Raw genomic sequence first — 13,979 nt, 5'->3', positions numbered from 1 at the left:
TTGTTTATAAAAACCCTTCCTTACAATATTCTCCTAGCCTCACAGTCCTGCATTTCGTCTCTGCATATTTATTAGAGTAAGGGTCAGGTCAGATGATCTATTTTGTAGAGAAGCTTTGTGTTCATTCCTTTTTTGAAAGGCAAACCCAATATGATAAAAAACAAAGAATACTCAGGGGTCTGGAACCTAGAAGTTGCTTTGCCCTCAGTATAATTTTCAAACTAATAAGCCTGCTTAGAAAGCACTTTGGATTTACTTATGTAGCATATGTCATATCATATACGGACTAACAATATATATTAATATGTCACTTAGATTAGTAAAACACAATAAAATATAAATGTCAAAAAATGTTCAAATACCAATGTCTAGGCCATCTAACCACTGAGGCTCAGCATCGTTTATATTTAAAAAATCAGATAATGGACTGGTATATGCCCTCAGCTTACAGGCGGTCACGATTGATCTACAATTTGACGTGGGAGCCCCACAGTCACATTGAGGGAAGAATTCTGTGCCCCAGTTCTACAGAGAGTCCTGGCAGATGCCATTTACGGACTTCAGAGAAAAGTGCTCTCTGGTGATCTAGCATTCATTACTTTGTGGCCTCCAGGTTTTTATAAATTTATATTAATAATCTCTTATAATATCATGCTAAATATTTTAACTGCTTTCAAAATATAAAAATTCTGAATTTTATACCATTTCAGGAACTCTTCAAGATAAAAAAAATACTGAATACTTTAATCTGGTAGAAAGCATGCACTAGTTTCTATTTCTTTAAGTGTGAGTTCTCATGCTCCAGAATCCTCAAAAAGGGCTTTATGCTGGAATTTCATAATGCCATATTTATATAAATAGTATACAAACAGGCTTCCGTTTAACCACCACAATTGGGCCTGGAATCTCGGTTGTTGAGTGAAATGGTTATTAAATATGACCGCTTTGCTCAGTGACTGCAATTTCAGCTTTCTCAGTTGTGGTCATTAAAGGATGATTTCGGTTGTTAAGCAGAGCATCAGGGAGAGGGCTGCAGCCTCCAGGGCACGATAAGGCAGTGAGACGGCACAGGCCTCCCACCTTATGCAGGAGGTCTGGGCCCTCTCCTCACTCCATCAGCAAGAACAATCATGAGACCGCTGTGTTCACTACCTATCCTTCTATCCCTCCATCGTCACAACTGATGAAGCTTCTTGGATGAGAAGTGAAATGTTTTCTTCTTCCTCAAGGAGAAAGAAAAACACAGTACAATTGCCTTTTGATAAAAGCACCTTCGAGACAACTATGACCTGGCTGACTGAGAATCTCCACAGGCGTTCGCTGTGTTCCCTACCATTCCCACTGGATTTGAGCTCCATTCCTCCAGCGTGCAGGAAGATTTCCTCTCCTTGCACAGAAAAGAGGAGAAATCCCTTGGTGCACTCGGGGAACTGACCGCAAATCCTACGTCCCCTCCGCCTGAAGTCTCCCCAGCCTGCTTCTCCCCTGGCTTTCTCGGGAAACCGACAAGAGAAGATTGCAAATGCTGATCACAGGATTGCCAGGCACTTGGAAACCTATTGCCAACAGCCCAAAATGTGAACATGTGACCAAGGGCCGGGGGGGGGGGAGTGCAATGTTTTTCGATGGCCAGAAGTGCTTTATGAGTCATAAGGCATCCATTCCAAGGCAGTCATTATTGTGGAATGGTCGTTAAAAAGCTGGCTGTAAGTCAAGGTCTACCTGTCGCAGTCCCAATTTAAAACATCCTAACAAAAATGTTGAAATACCAAAATTTTAAACCTGAGAATTCAGAATTTTCAGACAGCAATTTGTATCATTAAAGAATACTAGACTAAGGGTATTGAGACATTAGCTAAAATACACACACACACACACACACACACACACAATGAAAATAACTTTTCCCCTCTTATTTTATAGCTTCATTACCCGTTTGAAAAATATATACCTGTGCTCAGGGGTAGACTTTTTGTCCATCGATGTACCACATCCTTGTGATGAGATGAACCCATCCTCATAAGAAGCAATACTATCTGGAGGGCTCATGGCAGGAAGTAAAGGTCGATGTGTTGATGATCCCTGCCCTGCATGTTCTTCAGATTCTGGCAGAAGGAGGAAAGTGAAAAATGAAATACAACCAATATTTCAGAAGAATTTCCATTTCAACAAAAAGATTAACATAGACTATGCAAATAGGTAAAATGATCATGACCGAAAGACCAATCATACAAAACAACTCGGAAAATTCTAAACGCCTACACAAAGAACTAAAAAAGATTCTTTCTCTGGCAATGCAAAGAGGTGGAACTTTTTAACAAATGATTGACTTCATTCCAAAAAAGTATAGCAGCTAACATTTCCAAAACAAATTAAAAATGTTGTACATATCGGCAGGTACTGATATCAGCAAAACTAGGCTCAGGTATTGCATATAGAACACAGGACTTCAACACATATTCATTTAATTGTTTACCTAACAAAAAATCAGAAATATCAAAAGGTTTGCATTTGCTCACCTTTCCCACACAACTGATAAGATTTTGTAAAGATGTTGATGACACTATGTGGACTTCCCTTGACAAGTTCTTCCCATGGTTTTGGACCATTCCTAATCTGTGTGAAAATAGGTAAATAATTTTCTGCCTCCTTCTGAACTTCTTTTATGGCTTCATAAGCAGTTTTATCTGCAACACAGAACTCTTTTTCATTTAATGCCTCGACAATCTTCAAGGATGGATTAGATTTTTCACCTTCTTCCTCAGAGAGAAAGCCAGTGCTGAGTAGACCTTCACTTAAGGAACTCCCACTATCATTCAGAACCGCAGGTTTGTTTTCAGGCCCAGCAGGGCATGTTTGCTTTTGAGACAGGTTTCCCAATATTCCTTCAGATGTATTATTGCCTGGAAGACCGAGAGCACCTGTGTGAGAACAAATAGTCTCTGGGAGCTTTTTAAACTCATTGAGATTTCCCATTCCAGGAAGGTTATCATCAAAAGTTTTGTGTGAATTGCAGGTTGCCAACATTTTCTGAAGCCTAGCTGAAAAGACATCATCTTCTCTCACAGGAGGGCTGCTGGCTTTTGCCCAGCAGGTCTCACCTTCATCTCTTTGCAACAAGTCACGTTCAGTATCCCATGCTGCTTCATAGTTAATGCCAGCCCCAGCTAATTTTTTGGCTTCACTTTCAATTCTGTTTGAAAGAGAGGCTGCAGTTGCCTTTAGGGCTTCAATACGGTCCAATTTATGTTTATAATGATTAATGGTGGCTTGTACAGTAGATGACATAAATGGCTGAGGAGTCAAAGACATGGATCCCATAGCTGTGTTATGGCTCCTCCTGCTTGATGTTACAGATTCAAAATCCTTTTGCAAGATACCCATGTTATCCAAAGATAAAAGCTGAGAGAAAAGAGCTCCATTCAAAACAGATTTTGAGCAAGGAACCTGTGCTACTGAATTCAGCTTCTCTGGATGAATCCTTAAAGGCTCCAGTGTATTATCCCTGTAAATAACCCATTGAATTGTCATCAGTTTACAGAAATAAAGTTTAGACATTTAATTATAAAATAGTCACCTGTAGTAAGAATTGATGGTGGCCAAGGGTTTAAGTATTTTGGAGGAATGGCTTCAGTGAAGAGGGCAATGAAAATTATGTGGATTGTTGATCAGTTGTTCTTTTGGGCAGGAAGTTCCTTGATTTTTTAAAACTAGATTTGGTTTTTATTGACACTCTATTTTTCACTTATCTAAAAATGATGGGAAATTGAAATTTGGCACTATAGTTTAAGGTGTCTTTGGAAAAGAGTTTTGATACACACAAATAGCCCACCCCTACGTGTAAAGACTCTCAGATAGATTTGTGGGTTATTGGGTTCTTGTTTTCCTCCAATTCTCTTCAGCATTCCTGTCCAAGTAACTAAATACTCCATCCACCATCAAGACCACTAACAGCCCATACATGAATTTAACATTTAAATAAGGTTTAACAACAGTAGAGTATAAAAAGACCAAAAAATGATAAGACACCAGGCCCAGACAGGCTACCAGCAGAATTCTACAAATATTTACAAGATACATTAATTTTAACAATGCAAAAAGTGTGTAACGGGGTATTACTAAAACCCAAATACCCAAATACGTGGATAGATGCCAATATTATGCTAATACCCAAAGAAGACTCAGACTTGACCCTGATAAAGAACTACAGACCAATATCTCTACTAAATCTGGATTATAAAATCTTTGCTTCAATAATAGCAGAAAGACTAAAGAGATTCTTGATTGAATTTATACATTCAGACTAAAATGAATTTTACCAGAGACAAATAATTTAAGAATGATTTTAGACACATTGGAGTATTATGAAATGCACCCAGGAAAACAAATGGCTTTGAGTTTTTTAGACAGATAGCCTTTGATAATGTCAATTGGCAATTATGGTTTAACAACTATATGGACTTTGGAGAAAATTTTATGAGTATAATCCAAACAATTTATCACAGACAAATGGCCAAAATAATTGTGAATGGGAATTTCACAGAGAGAGTTTCAACATTTAAAAAGGCACAAGACAAGGGTGTCCATTATCCCCACTATTATTTATCTTAAATCTGGAAGTGTTGAACAGGAATGTTGGACAGGATCCAAAAATCAAAGGAATGGAGATAAAAGATGAAAAGTACAAACTACAAGCATTTGCAGATGACTTGGTCTTTATATCAGAGGATCTGTTAGAGACAAGTCCTAATATTAGCAAAGATTGAAGAATTTGGAGAATTAGCAGGACTGAAAATCAATAGAGAAAAGACTAAAGTTATAGTTTAAAACCTCACAGATAAACAAAAAGAATTATCAGAAAAAAACAGACCTTCAAGTACTTAAGAAAATTAAATACCTGGAAATATATTTAACAGCAGGGTGTGCAACAATAAAAGAAGATAATTATGTAAAATTATTAAAACAAAACTAGACTTGGAAAAATGGAAAAATCTACAACAATCAATCTTGGGAAGAATAGCGACTGTGAAAATGAACATTTACCAAAACTACTTTATTTCAAACAATACCGATAAAAATTGACAAAAAAAATTCAATGAATTAAGTACATCGATATTGAAATTTATCTGACAAGGGAAAAAAGCTAGAATCAGACTGAAAATGTTACAAGAAGCAAAAGAAAATGGACGGTTTGGGCTACCAGACTGGGTCTTGCAACCACACTAACATGGTTAAAAGAATTGAGCTAGCATGGTGGCCACATCTGCAAATGCAAATGAGATATGAGAAAGATGCAAAAATATATGGTTTTAACAAAGACCAGAAAGCGTTAGACCAGATACTATTGTCATCAGATGACAAATTGATTATGAAACTCTACAGCTTTCTGTTAAATTTAAAGATGGATGATGAATAAGCTAAAGAAACAATGATAACTTGGGCAAAAAGCTTGGGGCACAATGTAAAGTTAGAAAAAAGACAAAACTTTGAGAAAGAAACTACAAAATAACAAGGGCAGCTACTTATAAAGAAAATTTATATAAAATGTTGTATAGATGGCATTCACCACCTACAAGACTAGCAAAAATGTTTAAAAATATGTCTAGCAATATTTGGAAATGCAGACAAAATCTTGGTGGACATGCCCTAAAGCAGACATGTCAAACTTGCGACGTCACGTGACGTCGCGCAATGTATTGGAGCTTTTTCTCCTTTGCCAGCAATGGGGTGGGAGCGGTTTTGGGATGACGCGTCCGGCCCGCAGGCCGGCAGTTAGACACCCCTATTGGTCGAAAATACATAGGTGGCTAGAAAAGACAATAGGAGCATGTAAACCATAAACCGGAATTATTTCTTTTAGATATAATCTCAGAAAATTATGATGAAAAATGTGTATACTTAATATTACATATATTAACAGCAGCGAGAATTACATTTGCTCAATACTGGAAAAAAGGAGAAGTACCATCTGTAGAAGGCATAATAAAGAAAATTTTGAACTGTGCAGAAATGGATAGGCTCACATTGAAAATGAAGGGGAAGCAAGATTCAGAATACTTTCAAACATGGGAAATTTTTTTATAAATGGTTAGAAAAATGGAATAAAGGGTAGAAATGGATATTGTATTACTTTTAATGTCAAACATACAAACCCAGATGTGTTGCTTACTAAATACTAAAGATTGTTACTGTAAAAATTAATAAAAGATACATAAAAAGTTAACTAAAATCTGAAAAAACCCAGTATAGATAAACATCAAACATATTACCAGCCCCAAATTTGAATGTTTTAAAGTGAATCTGAATTCTTCATACAATATAATCTTATACTATTCCTTTTTCATTCCTGCAGAATCTTGGTACAGATATAGCCTTGAATATACAGACGAAATTATCCTTGTCTTGTAATGATCCATGAAGAAGCATTTGCTTTTCATGACATATTTAAGAATTTTACGAGCACTGAATTTTAATAAATATATTTTCAAAAGCTTTGGAAAAATATTTTAAAATTCTCAGCTGCTACAAAAGCTGTACAGCTAAATCATATGTAAAATCATATGTCTAGTGTGTACCACTTTCCTAGCCCTGAATGCCTTCTTACTTTCTTACCTTACAAGAGGATGAGGAGGCTCAGAGAGAGACATATCGCTACTGGATGATGCACTAACAGGACGCTCCTGAGCTTTGTTCTCTTTATCAGATTCTCCAGATGGTTGATATCCAGGTTTGGACTGGGAAAAAAAAATTGACATGTTTTATACAATAAGGGCAAACTGAATCAATAATGTATTGGACTATAAACTATACTATCCCATGACTTTCATGACTGAGGATTTGAACATGAATCTTTTCAATATAATTAAATAAAGTAACAACTATATAATGACTCGCATAAATAGCCAAGGCTTATACTCCATGAGTATTACAGTTGTATAATCAAGGCTTCCAGCGACATGATGGTTTCTAAATGTGTTCAACTAAACATATCTAGAATGAATCTTCAGACACTTCCTTAATGTGGAAGGAGCAGGAGCAGCTAGGATTAACACATGTTGACGACCAGGAAAGAATACAGGGCCCTTATCTATTTTGTGCCTGTCTGCGTTTTTAAAAATGCTTTAATCTGGCTAATGTCTATTCACATCTTACGCTATGCTAAAAATTGTATATTATACTACAGTTGCAGACTACAAGAGCTGTTGGCAATTCTTATACATCTCGCTAATTCTATTCTTACTTACCCTGTTCCTGATTCCGTCTTTAGGCAACCGTGGAATTTAATAGATAACTCTGACTAGTCTCTTTTAGCTTGAATTACCTCAACAAGTTTAATAGCATTAAGGGGATAAAACCTAAACCCTACCTAATGTGATATAACTCACCTTCAGATCTCAAAAAAATTACCCAGGCATTAATATCAAGGAAAGGGCAACAAATGAATGCAACAAATGAACAAATGCAACAAATGAATAAATAACAGCTATTTCTGCTTATTGTATGCATTTTTTTAAAAGTAACATGGAAAACATACAGAAACTATTCCAACTCTTATCAAGATACCTGAACTTCTTGCACAGAGAGTGCTGGATTCTCCAGCAATGTTTGTTCCAAGAACAATTTAGAATAAGTTTCTTGTAACTGTTTAGTGACCGGTTCAGATGTTGACGTTGTCTTTGTTTTACTGGCCACAGCTTCTTTTTGTTTCTTGTAAAGTTCCTTGAGTCTTTTATTTTTTTGCTCTGTTGCCTCTTTTTGTGCTTTCTTTTCTTCACTTTGTCTCCTCTTCCTAGCCTCTCGCTGTCTCGCAATATACTGGCGCACTTCATCTGCATCATAGTGGCGTTTCTTTAAGATAAACTGAGTGTCTTCACTGATGGGAACTTTGTCTGATTTTCTTTTGCTTGGACTGTGACTTCTAGAAAAGGGAGATGCTTCTGATTCCTGATTCTGACATTCTTCATTCCTCTTCTCTGAATCCTGAACTACAGAATCCAGTTGCAGATCATCAAGAATCCCATGGATTTCTACTGGCAAGAAATCCTTGTTTACACGATCATTTCCTAGTCCCCCATTGTGAGGAGCAACATCTTTTTTCTTCAGGTTCTTTGCTCTTATTTTGCTCCATGAAAGCTCAGGACATTTTGTGAGGAGTGTTACATCCACGGGCACATTGCAGTCGGTTTCTTTTACTTGAGCTGAGGATACTAGAGGGAAGCGGAGGGAGAAGATCAGAATTTAACATTAGCAAGTAACTAAGATTCAAATTAGCACATTCATCTCAATATCCAGTATGTGGGACATTATTTGATGGGCATTATTTTTTAATCTATCTTATTTTACGAGATTTGAACACTTTATCCAGAAACTACATTCTTTAATACAGAAGGAAAAATTGCTTTTAAAAGGTTGGAATTAATGTTGGGTAATAAAATAATATGCAACTGCAATGTAATTTTTTTAACCATTATCTGAAAAAGAATATATAGAACTTTGAAACTGGTAATGAGAGAATTAGTTATAGCTATAATTTTCATGTTCTCAGATTTTCAACTGGAACATCCATGAGAGTTTGCTATATTACAGAAATTATTTATAGCATAATAATTTAGAGCATAGGCTCTAGAATACAGCTTCTATTACAAAATTACAATTTTGCAAAACTGGGTGTGATCAGCAATGGAATAATTTATTTTAGGAATAGAAAAAATACTTGACAACTGCCTTCGTCTAAAAATGATAAAAATTCTTACATTTTTTTCCTTGAAGATTCTTTTATTGGTAGTAAAATATTTTATGAAATATTGCTGGGTGCTCAAGCCTGGTAAATCTTAAGTTTTATTTACATTTACCATTTTGTGTCTTTTAAAAAAGGAATGAATTAGTAATTCTGTGCTGTACAACAATAGTCCCCAATCTTTTTTGCTCCAGGGAGAGGGGATGAATTTGCATGCACTGCTTGCACAAATGCAGCTGCGTGCACTTGCGTGCCATTTGTCTGGCCCAGTTCCCAACAGGCTGTGGCTCAGTACTGGGCCTCACTCTGGGGGTTGGGGACCCCTGCCGTACGGTATTCATTCAGCCTTTAAAGTGAAGCTACCATTTTTTTTATTTTGTGATTTAAAGAATTCTGTGTGCAATATGATCTAAAGAATAATTGTTCAGAATTAGTTCCATTTTGTTCACTGTATTCATTGGCATGAAAAATTCTCTCTCTCTCTCTCTCTCTCTCACACACACACACACACACACACACACACACAGAGAGAGAGAGAGAGAGAGAGAGAGAGAGAGAGAGAGAGAGAGAGAGAGAGAGAGAAATATATTTAACTTACCAGATTTAATAGATTTATCTTTTTCACTCCTGTCACTAGACAATATCTGAGTGTTTGGCTGCTCTAGTTTAGGCACTGGACCCAGTATTTTCTTTGCTAGTCTTTGTCCAGCTCGCCAGGATGTTGTACTTATTGTGTTGGCACCATCTAAACCAAGAAAAAAAACATTTAACATTTCTTATTGAAAAACACACCACTACTCTATCTTTCAAGGCAAATACATGGATAGAAGTGGCAAGAAAAGGAAATGCACTGCTGTCTCACCCTTTCACAGAATGACATCACCACCTGAAATTACTTGGCTAGTAGCACTCTTTTACTATTCTCCCAGAGTTCCTTCTTCATGGGTTTCTATTGAACTAACGTTACCGACTTCCGGGGAAGCAGTGGTGGACGGAATGCGTCTCCACAGAGAGCAGAGCTGATTTTTATTTATTTATTATTACATTTATATACCACCCTTTCCCGGAGGACTCAGGGCGGTTTACAGGGCAATTAAAAACCAAAATACAAAAGTTAAAAAACCAAGTTTAAAAAAAATGAAATTTATCCCTGTATAAGTAAAAACCCCAGTTAAAATAAAATTAATCCTCAGCCTGGGCCAGAGAGCTTGAAGAGCCAGGTCTTCAGGCCCCGGCGGAATGAACGGAGGTCGGGGGCAGTCCTCAGCTCCACTGGCAGCTGGTTCCAAAGGGCAGGCGCACCCACTGAGAAGGCCCTATCCCTGGGTGTCGTCCGCCGGCAATCTCTTACCGGTGGCACCCTGAGAAGGCCCTCCCTGTGGGAGCGCACTGGACGAAGGGAACTTGATGCCGGCAGCAGGTGTTTCGTCAGATATCCCGGACCCAAGCCATGTAGGGCTTTATAGGTCATCACCAGCACCTTGAATTTCACCCGGAGGGCAAACGGAAGCCAATGCAGCTCGCGGAGTAGAGGTGTTACATGGGAGTATCGAGAGACCCCCATCACAACTCTCGTGGCCGCATTCTGCACCAGTTGAAGCCTCCGAGTGGTCCTCAAGGGCAGCCCCATGTAGAGAGCGTTGCAGTAGTCCAAACGGGAGGTCACGAGCGCATGAGTGACTGTGCGTAGGGCATCTCGGTCCAGATAGGGTCGCAACTGGCGAACCTGGGCAAAAGCCCCCCTGGTCACGGCTCCTATATGGTCTTCAAAATTGAGTCGTGAATCCAGGAGGACGCCCAAGTTGCGAGCCCTATCAACGGGGGTAACACCTCACCCCCCATTGTTAGAGATGGAATAGTCTGGTTGACCCGAGATGCCAATATGCACAGCCACTCAGTCTTGGCGGGATTGAGACGAAGCCTGTTTCTCCCCATCCAGACCTGGACCGCCTCCAGGCACCGGGACATCACGGCGAGGGCATCGCTGGGTTGGTTCGGGGTGGAAAGAAAAAGTTGGGTATCATCAGTGTACTGATGTACTGATGATACCCCACCCCGAAACCACGAATGATCTCACCCAGCGGCTTCATATAGATGTTGAACAGGAGGGGCGAGAGAACTGACCCCTGAGGAACTCCACAAATGAGAGGCCTCGGGGTGGATCTCTGCCCTCCCGTCAACACCGACTGCGAGCAGCCCAGTAGATAGGAGGAGAACTACCGTAAAACGGTGCCTCCCACTCCCACCCCCCTGAGACGCCTCAGTAGGATACCATGGTTGATGGTATCAAAAGCCGCTGAGAGATCTAATAGGACCAGGACAGAGGAGCAACCCCTGTCCCTAGCCCTCCAGAGATCATTCACCAGCGCGACCAATGCTGTCTCCGTGCTGTATTCAGGCCTGAAACCCGATTGGTACGGGTCCAGATAATAAGTTTCCTCCAGGAACAGAGGAAGCTGATGCGCCACAAAAGCGAAGGTTGGAGACTGGACGATAGTTATTTAAAACAGCCGGGTCCAAGGCAGGCTTCTTGAGGAGGGGTCTCACCACCGCCTCCTTCAAGGCGGCAGGGAAGACACCCTCCTTCAAAGAAGCCGTTATTACTGCATGGAACCAGCCTCGTGTCCCCTCCCGGGCCGCATAAGCTAGCCAGGAGGGGCACGGATACAACAAACAGGTGGTGGTGCTCAGCCTCCCCATGATCCTGTCCACATCATCAGGGGAAACAGGGTCGAACTCAGTCCAGATAACATGCTCAAGACCGTCCGATTCCTCCACATCAGACTCTGCCCAGTCAGAGTCCAGACCGGTCCGGATCTGAGCGATTTTGTCCGCCAGATGGTGACTAAACTCCTCGGCTCGTCCCCGCAAGGGATCCTCCCTCACCTCCTGATTAAGGAGGGAGCGAGTTACCCTAAACAGGGCGGCCGGGCGATTATCTGCGGACGCGATAAGGGCAGTAAAGTAGACTTCGCCGTCCTTATCGCTGCAAGATAAGACCTTATAAAGGTTCTTAACTGCAATCGGTCAGATTCGGATCGGCTGGACCTCCAACCGCTCTCTAGACCTCGTCTCCGACGCTTCATCTTCCGGAGCTCCGCAGAGAACCATGGAGCCCAACGGGATCTGCGCCGGGTCAGAGGTCGCAAGGGTACAACGCAGTCAAGTGCCCCGGCGGCCGCCCTTTCCCAGGCATGCACCAGAACATCGACTGGGCTGTGGGTAAGGGTGATGGGTATAGGCCCAAGCGCCCTCTGGAACCGTTCCGGGTCCATTAGGCGCCTGGGGCGGAACCACCTGGTCGGTTCCGCAGCCCAGCGGCGGGGGGTGGCATAACGGAAAACCAGCCGCAGGAGGTAATGATCTGACCATGACAGGGGGGCGATGGTTGGTGAACCCCCTCCCAGATCATCCAACCACTGTCCAGATAGGAACACCAGGTCGAGAGTATGATCCCGCACATAAGTCGGGCCCTCAATAACTTGGGTCAGGCCCATGGCCGTCATGGAGGCCATGAACTCCCGAGCTAATTCAGACGACCCTCCCAGTGAAGGCAGGTTGAAGTCACCCAGGACTATAAGCCTGGGGAATTCCACCGCCAGCCCTGAGAGAGTGTCGAGCAGCTCAGGCAGGGCTGTTGCCACACAGCTGGGCGCCAGGTATGTGAGCAACAAGCCCAACTGAGCCCGAGGACCACATCTCAAGAGGAGGGATTCACTCCTGGCCATCTGGACAATGGTGGCCTCCCGCGGGCACAGAGTCTCCCAAACAACCACCGCCACCCCACCACCCCTGCCCTGAGCCCATGGCTGGTGTAGCACCCGGAAACCTGGAGGACATAACTCGGTCAGAGGCACCCCTCCCTCCGAGCCCAACCAAGTCTCCATAATGCACACCAGATCCGCACATTCCTCCTCGATCAAATCATGAATGAGGGGAGCCTTGTTAACGACGGATCTGGCGTTAAAATAAACCAGCCTGAGCTCATCCCTGGGTAAGAGGGTGCTAACCGGAGGGTCGGAGTGCGCCACCGCTCGAAGATAGCGGGGGCGCGATCCCAGGTGTTGATATGGCCCTCCGTGCAACCACCTGCTGCCATTCCCTATCGTCGTGGGTTTTTGATGACCGTGGCAGAAAGAGAAGCCAGTGAATGGATCAGCTCCTCAAACCCCCCTCTAGAACAAGAGCTCCTTACAGTGGGCCCCATGAGGAGACCACAGAACAAGGCTTTATTAGCAAATGATAAAAGAGGAGATATGAGATGAACAGATTTTTGGCTGAAATTGTTTGCAAACCTTTGGCTGAAAGGTGATAACCTGCTGAAATTGTTGTACTTGTCTTGATGAAGGGAGAAATATTTTCTTTTTTTTTATTAAAGAGTTTTACAACAAGATTTTACAATATATCCCCAAATCCCCCCCACCCCAAACCCGCCCACTTTCCCCCCCACTTCCCAGAGCTAAATACAGGATTATAGTTATAATAATCATATTCTAAATAAGAATTATGCATAATATACAATTAACCAAATTCATAACGTGCTTTAACTCCCCTTTAACATAACTACATACAAAGTACCAATAACAATATCCCTCTAAAATCTACTCATAAGCTAAATGGAACTTTTTAGTCCCATATTTATTCTGAACATAATCTATCCATCTCCTCCAAACTGAAATATATCTTTCCTGTGAATGATCTTTCAAGTAAGCAGAAATGTTATTTCTGCAAGATTCGAAACTTTAAACACCCATTCTTCTATAGTAGGCAAACTATCCTTCTTCCAATATTGTCCCACCAGTAACCGTGCTGCTGTTATCATATTCAACATCAAATTGGTTTCTTTAACATTGTAATGTACAACAATACCCAATAAAAACAATTGCGGAGAAAACTTTATCTTTCTCTTAAAAATCTTTTGAATGTTCCACCAAATTTTAATCCAAAAAACTTTTATATTTCTACAAGTCCACCACATATGAAAATAGGTGGCTTCTAAACTACCACATCTCCAACATTTAGACTGTAAATTAGGATACATGTTAGACAACTTCTTCGGATCCAGATGCCATCTATAAAACATTTTATAAAAATTTTCTCTTAAGTTTTGAGCCTGAGTAAATTTAACATTTCTGACCCAAATTATCTCCCAGGTGTCCAACGAAATTGGTTCCTGAATGTTTTGTGCCCACTTTATCATACAATCTTTAAATAATTCCGTTTCCGAATCCAATTCAATTAA

General features: G+C 40.8%; 1 protein-coding gene across 1 annotated transcript in view; it reads right to left on the bottom strand.

The window, feature by feature from the left end:
* LOC310638898 (centrosome-associated protein 350-like) overlaps positions 1–13,979 on the bottom strand; it is a 101,198-nt gene that overhangs the window by 55,008 nt on the left and 32,211 nt on the right. Inside the window, exons 9-13 of the mRNA XM_083360260.1 lie at positions 9,336–9,482; positions 7,564–8,207; positions 6,613–6,734; positions 2,520–3,505; positions 1,952–2,105 (exon numbers count right to left, since the gene is read on the bottom strand). Coding sequence (XP_083216386.1) covers positions 1,952–2,105; positions 2,520–3,505; positions 6,613–6,734; positions 7,564–8,207; positions 9,336–9,482 — 2,053 coding nt within the window. The remainder of the gene's footprint in view (positions 1–1,951; positions 2,106–2,519; positions 3,506–6,612; positions 6,735–7,563; positions 8,208–9,335; positions 9,483–13,979) is intronic.

Source organism: Vipera ursinii (genome assembly GCF_947247035.1).
Source record: "Vipera ursinii genome assembly, chromosome: 3".
Lineage (NCBI taxonomy): Eukaryota > Metazoa > Chordata > Lepidosauria > Squamata > Viperidae > Vipera > Vipera ursinii.
Note: the sequence above shows the minus strand (reverse complement) of the source record. Positions and strands in the feature narration are given on the sequence as shown.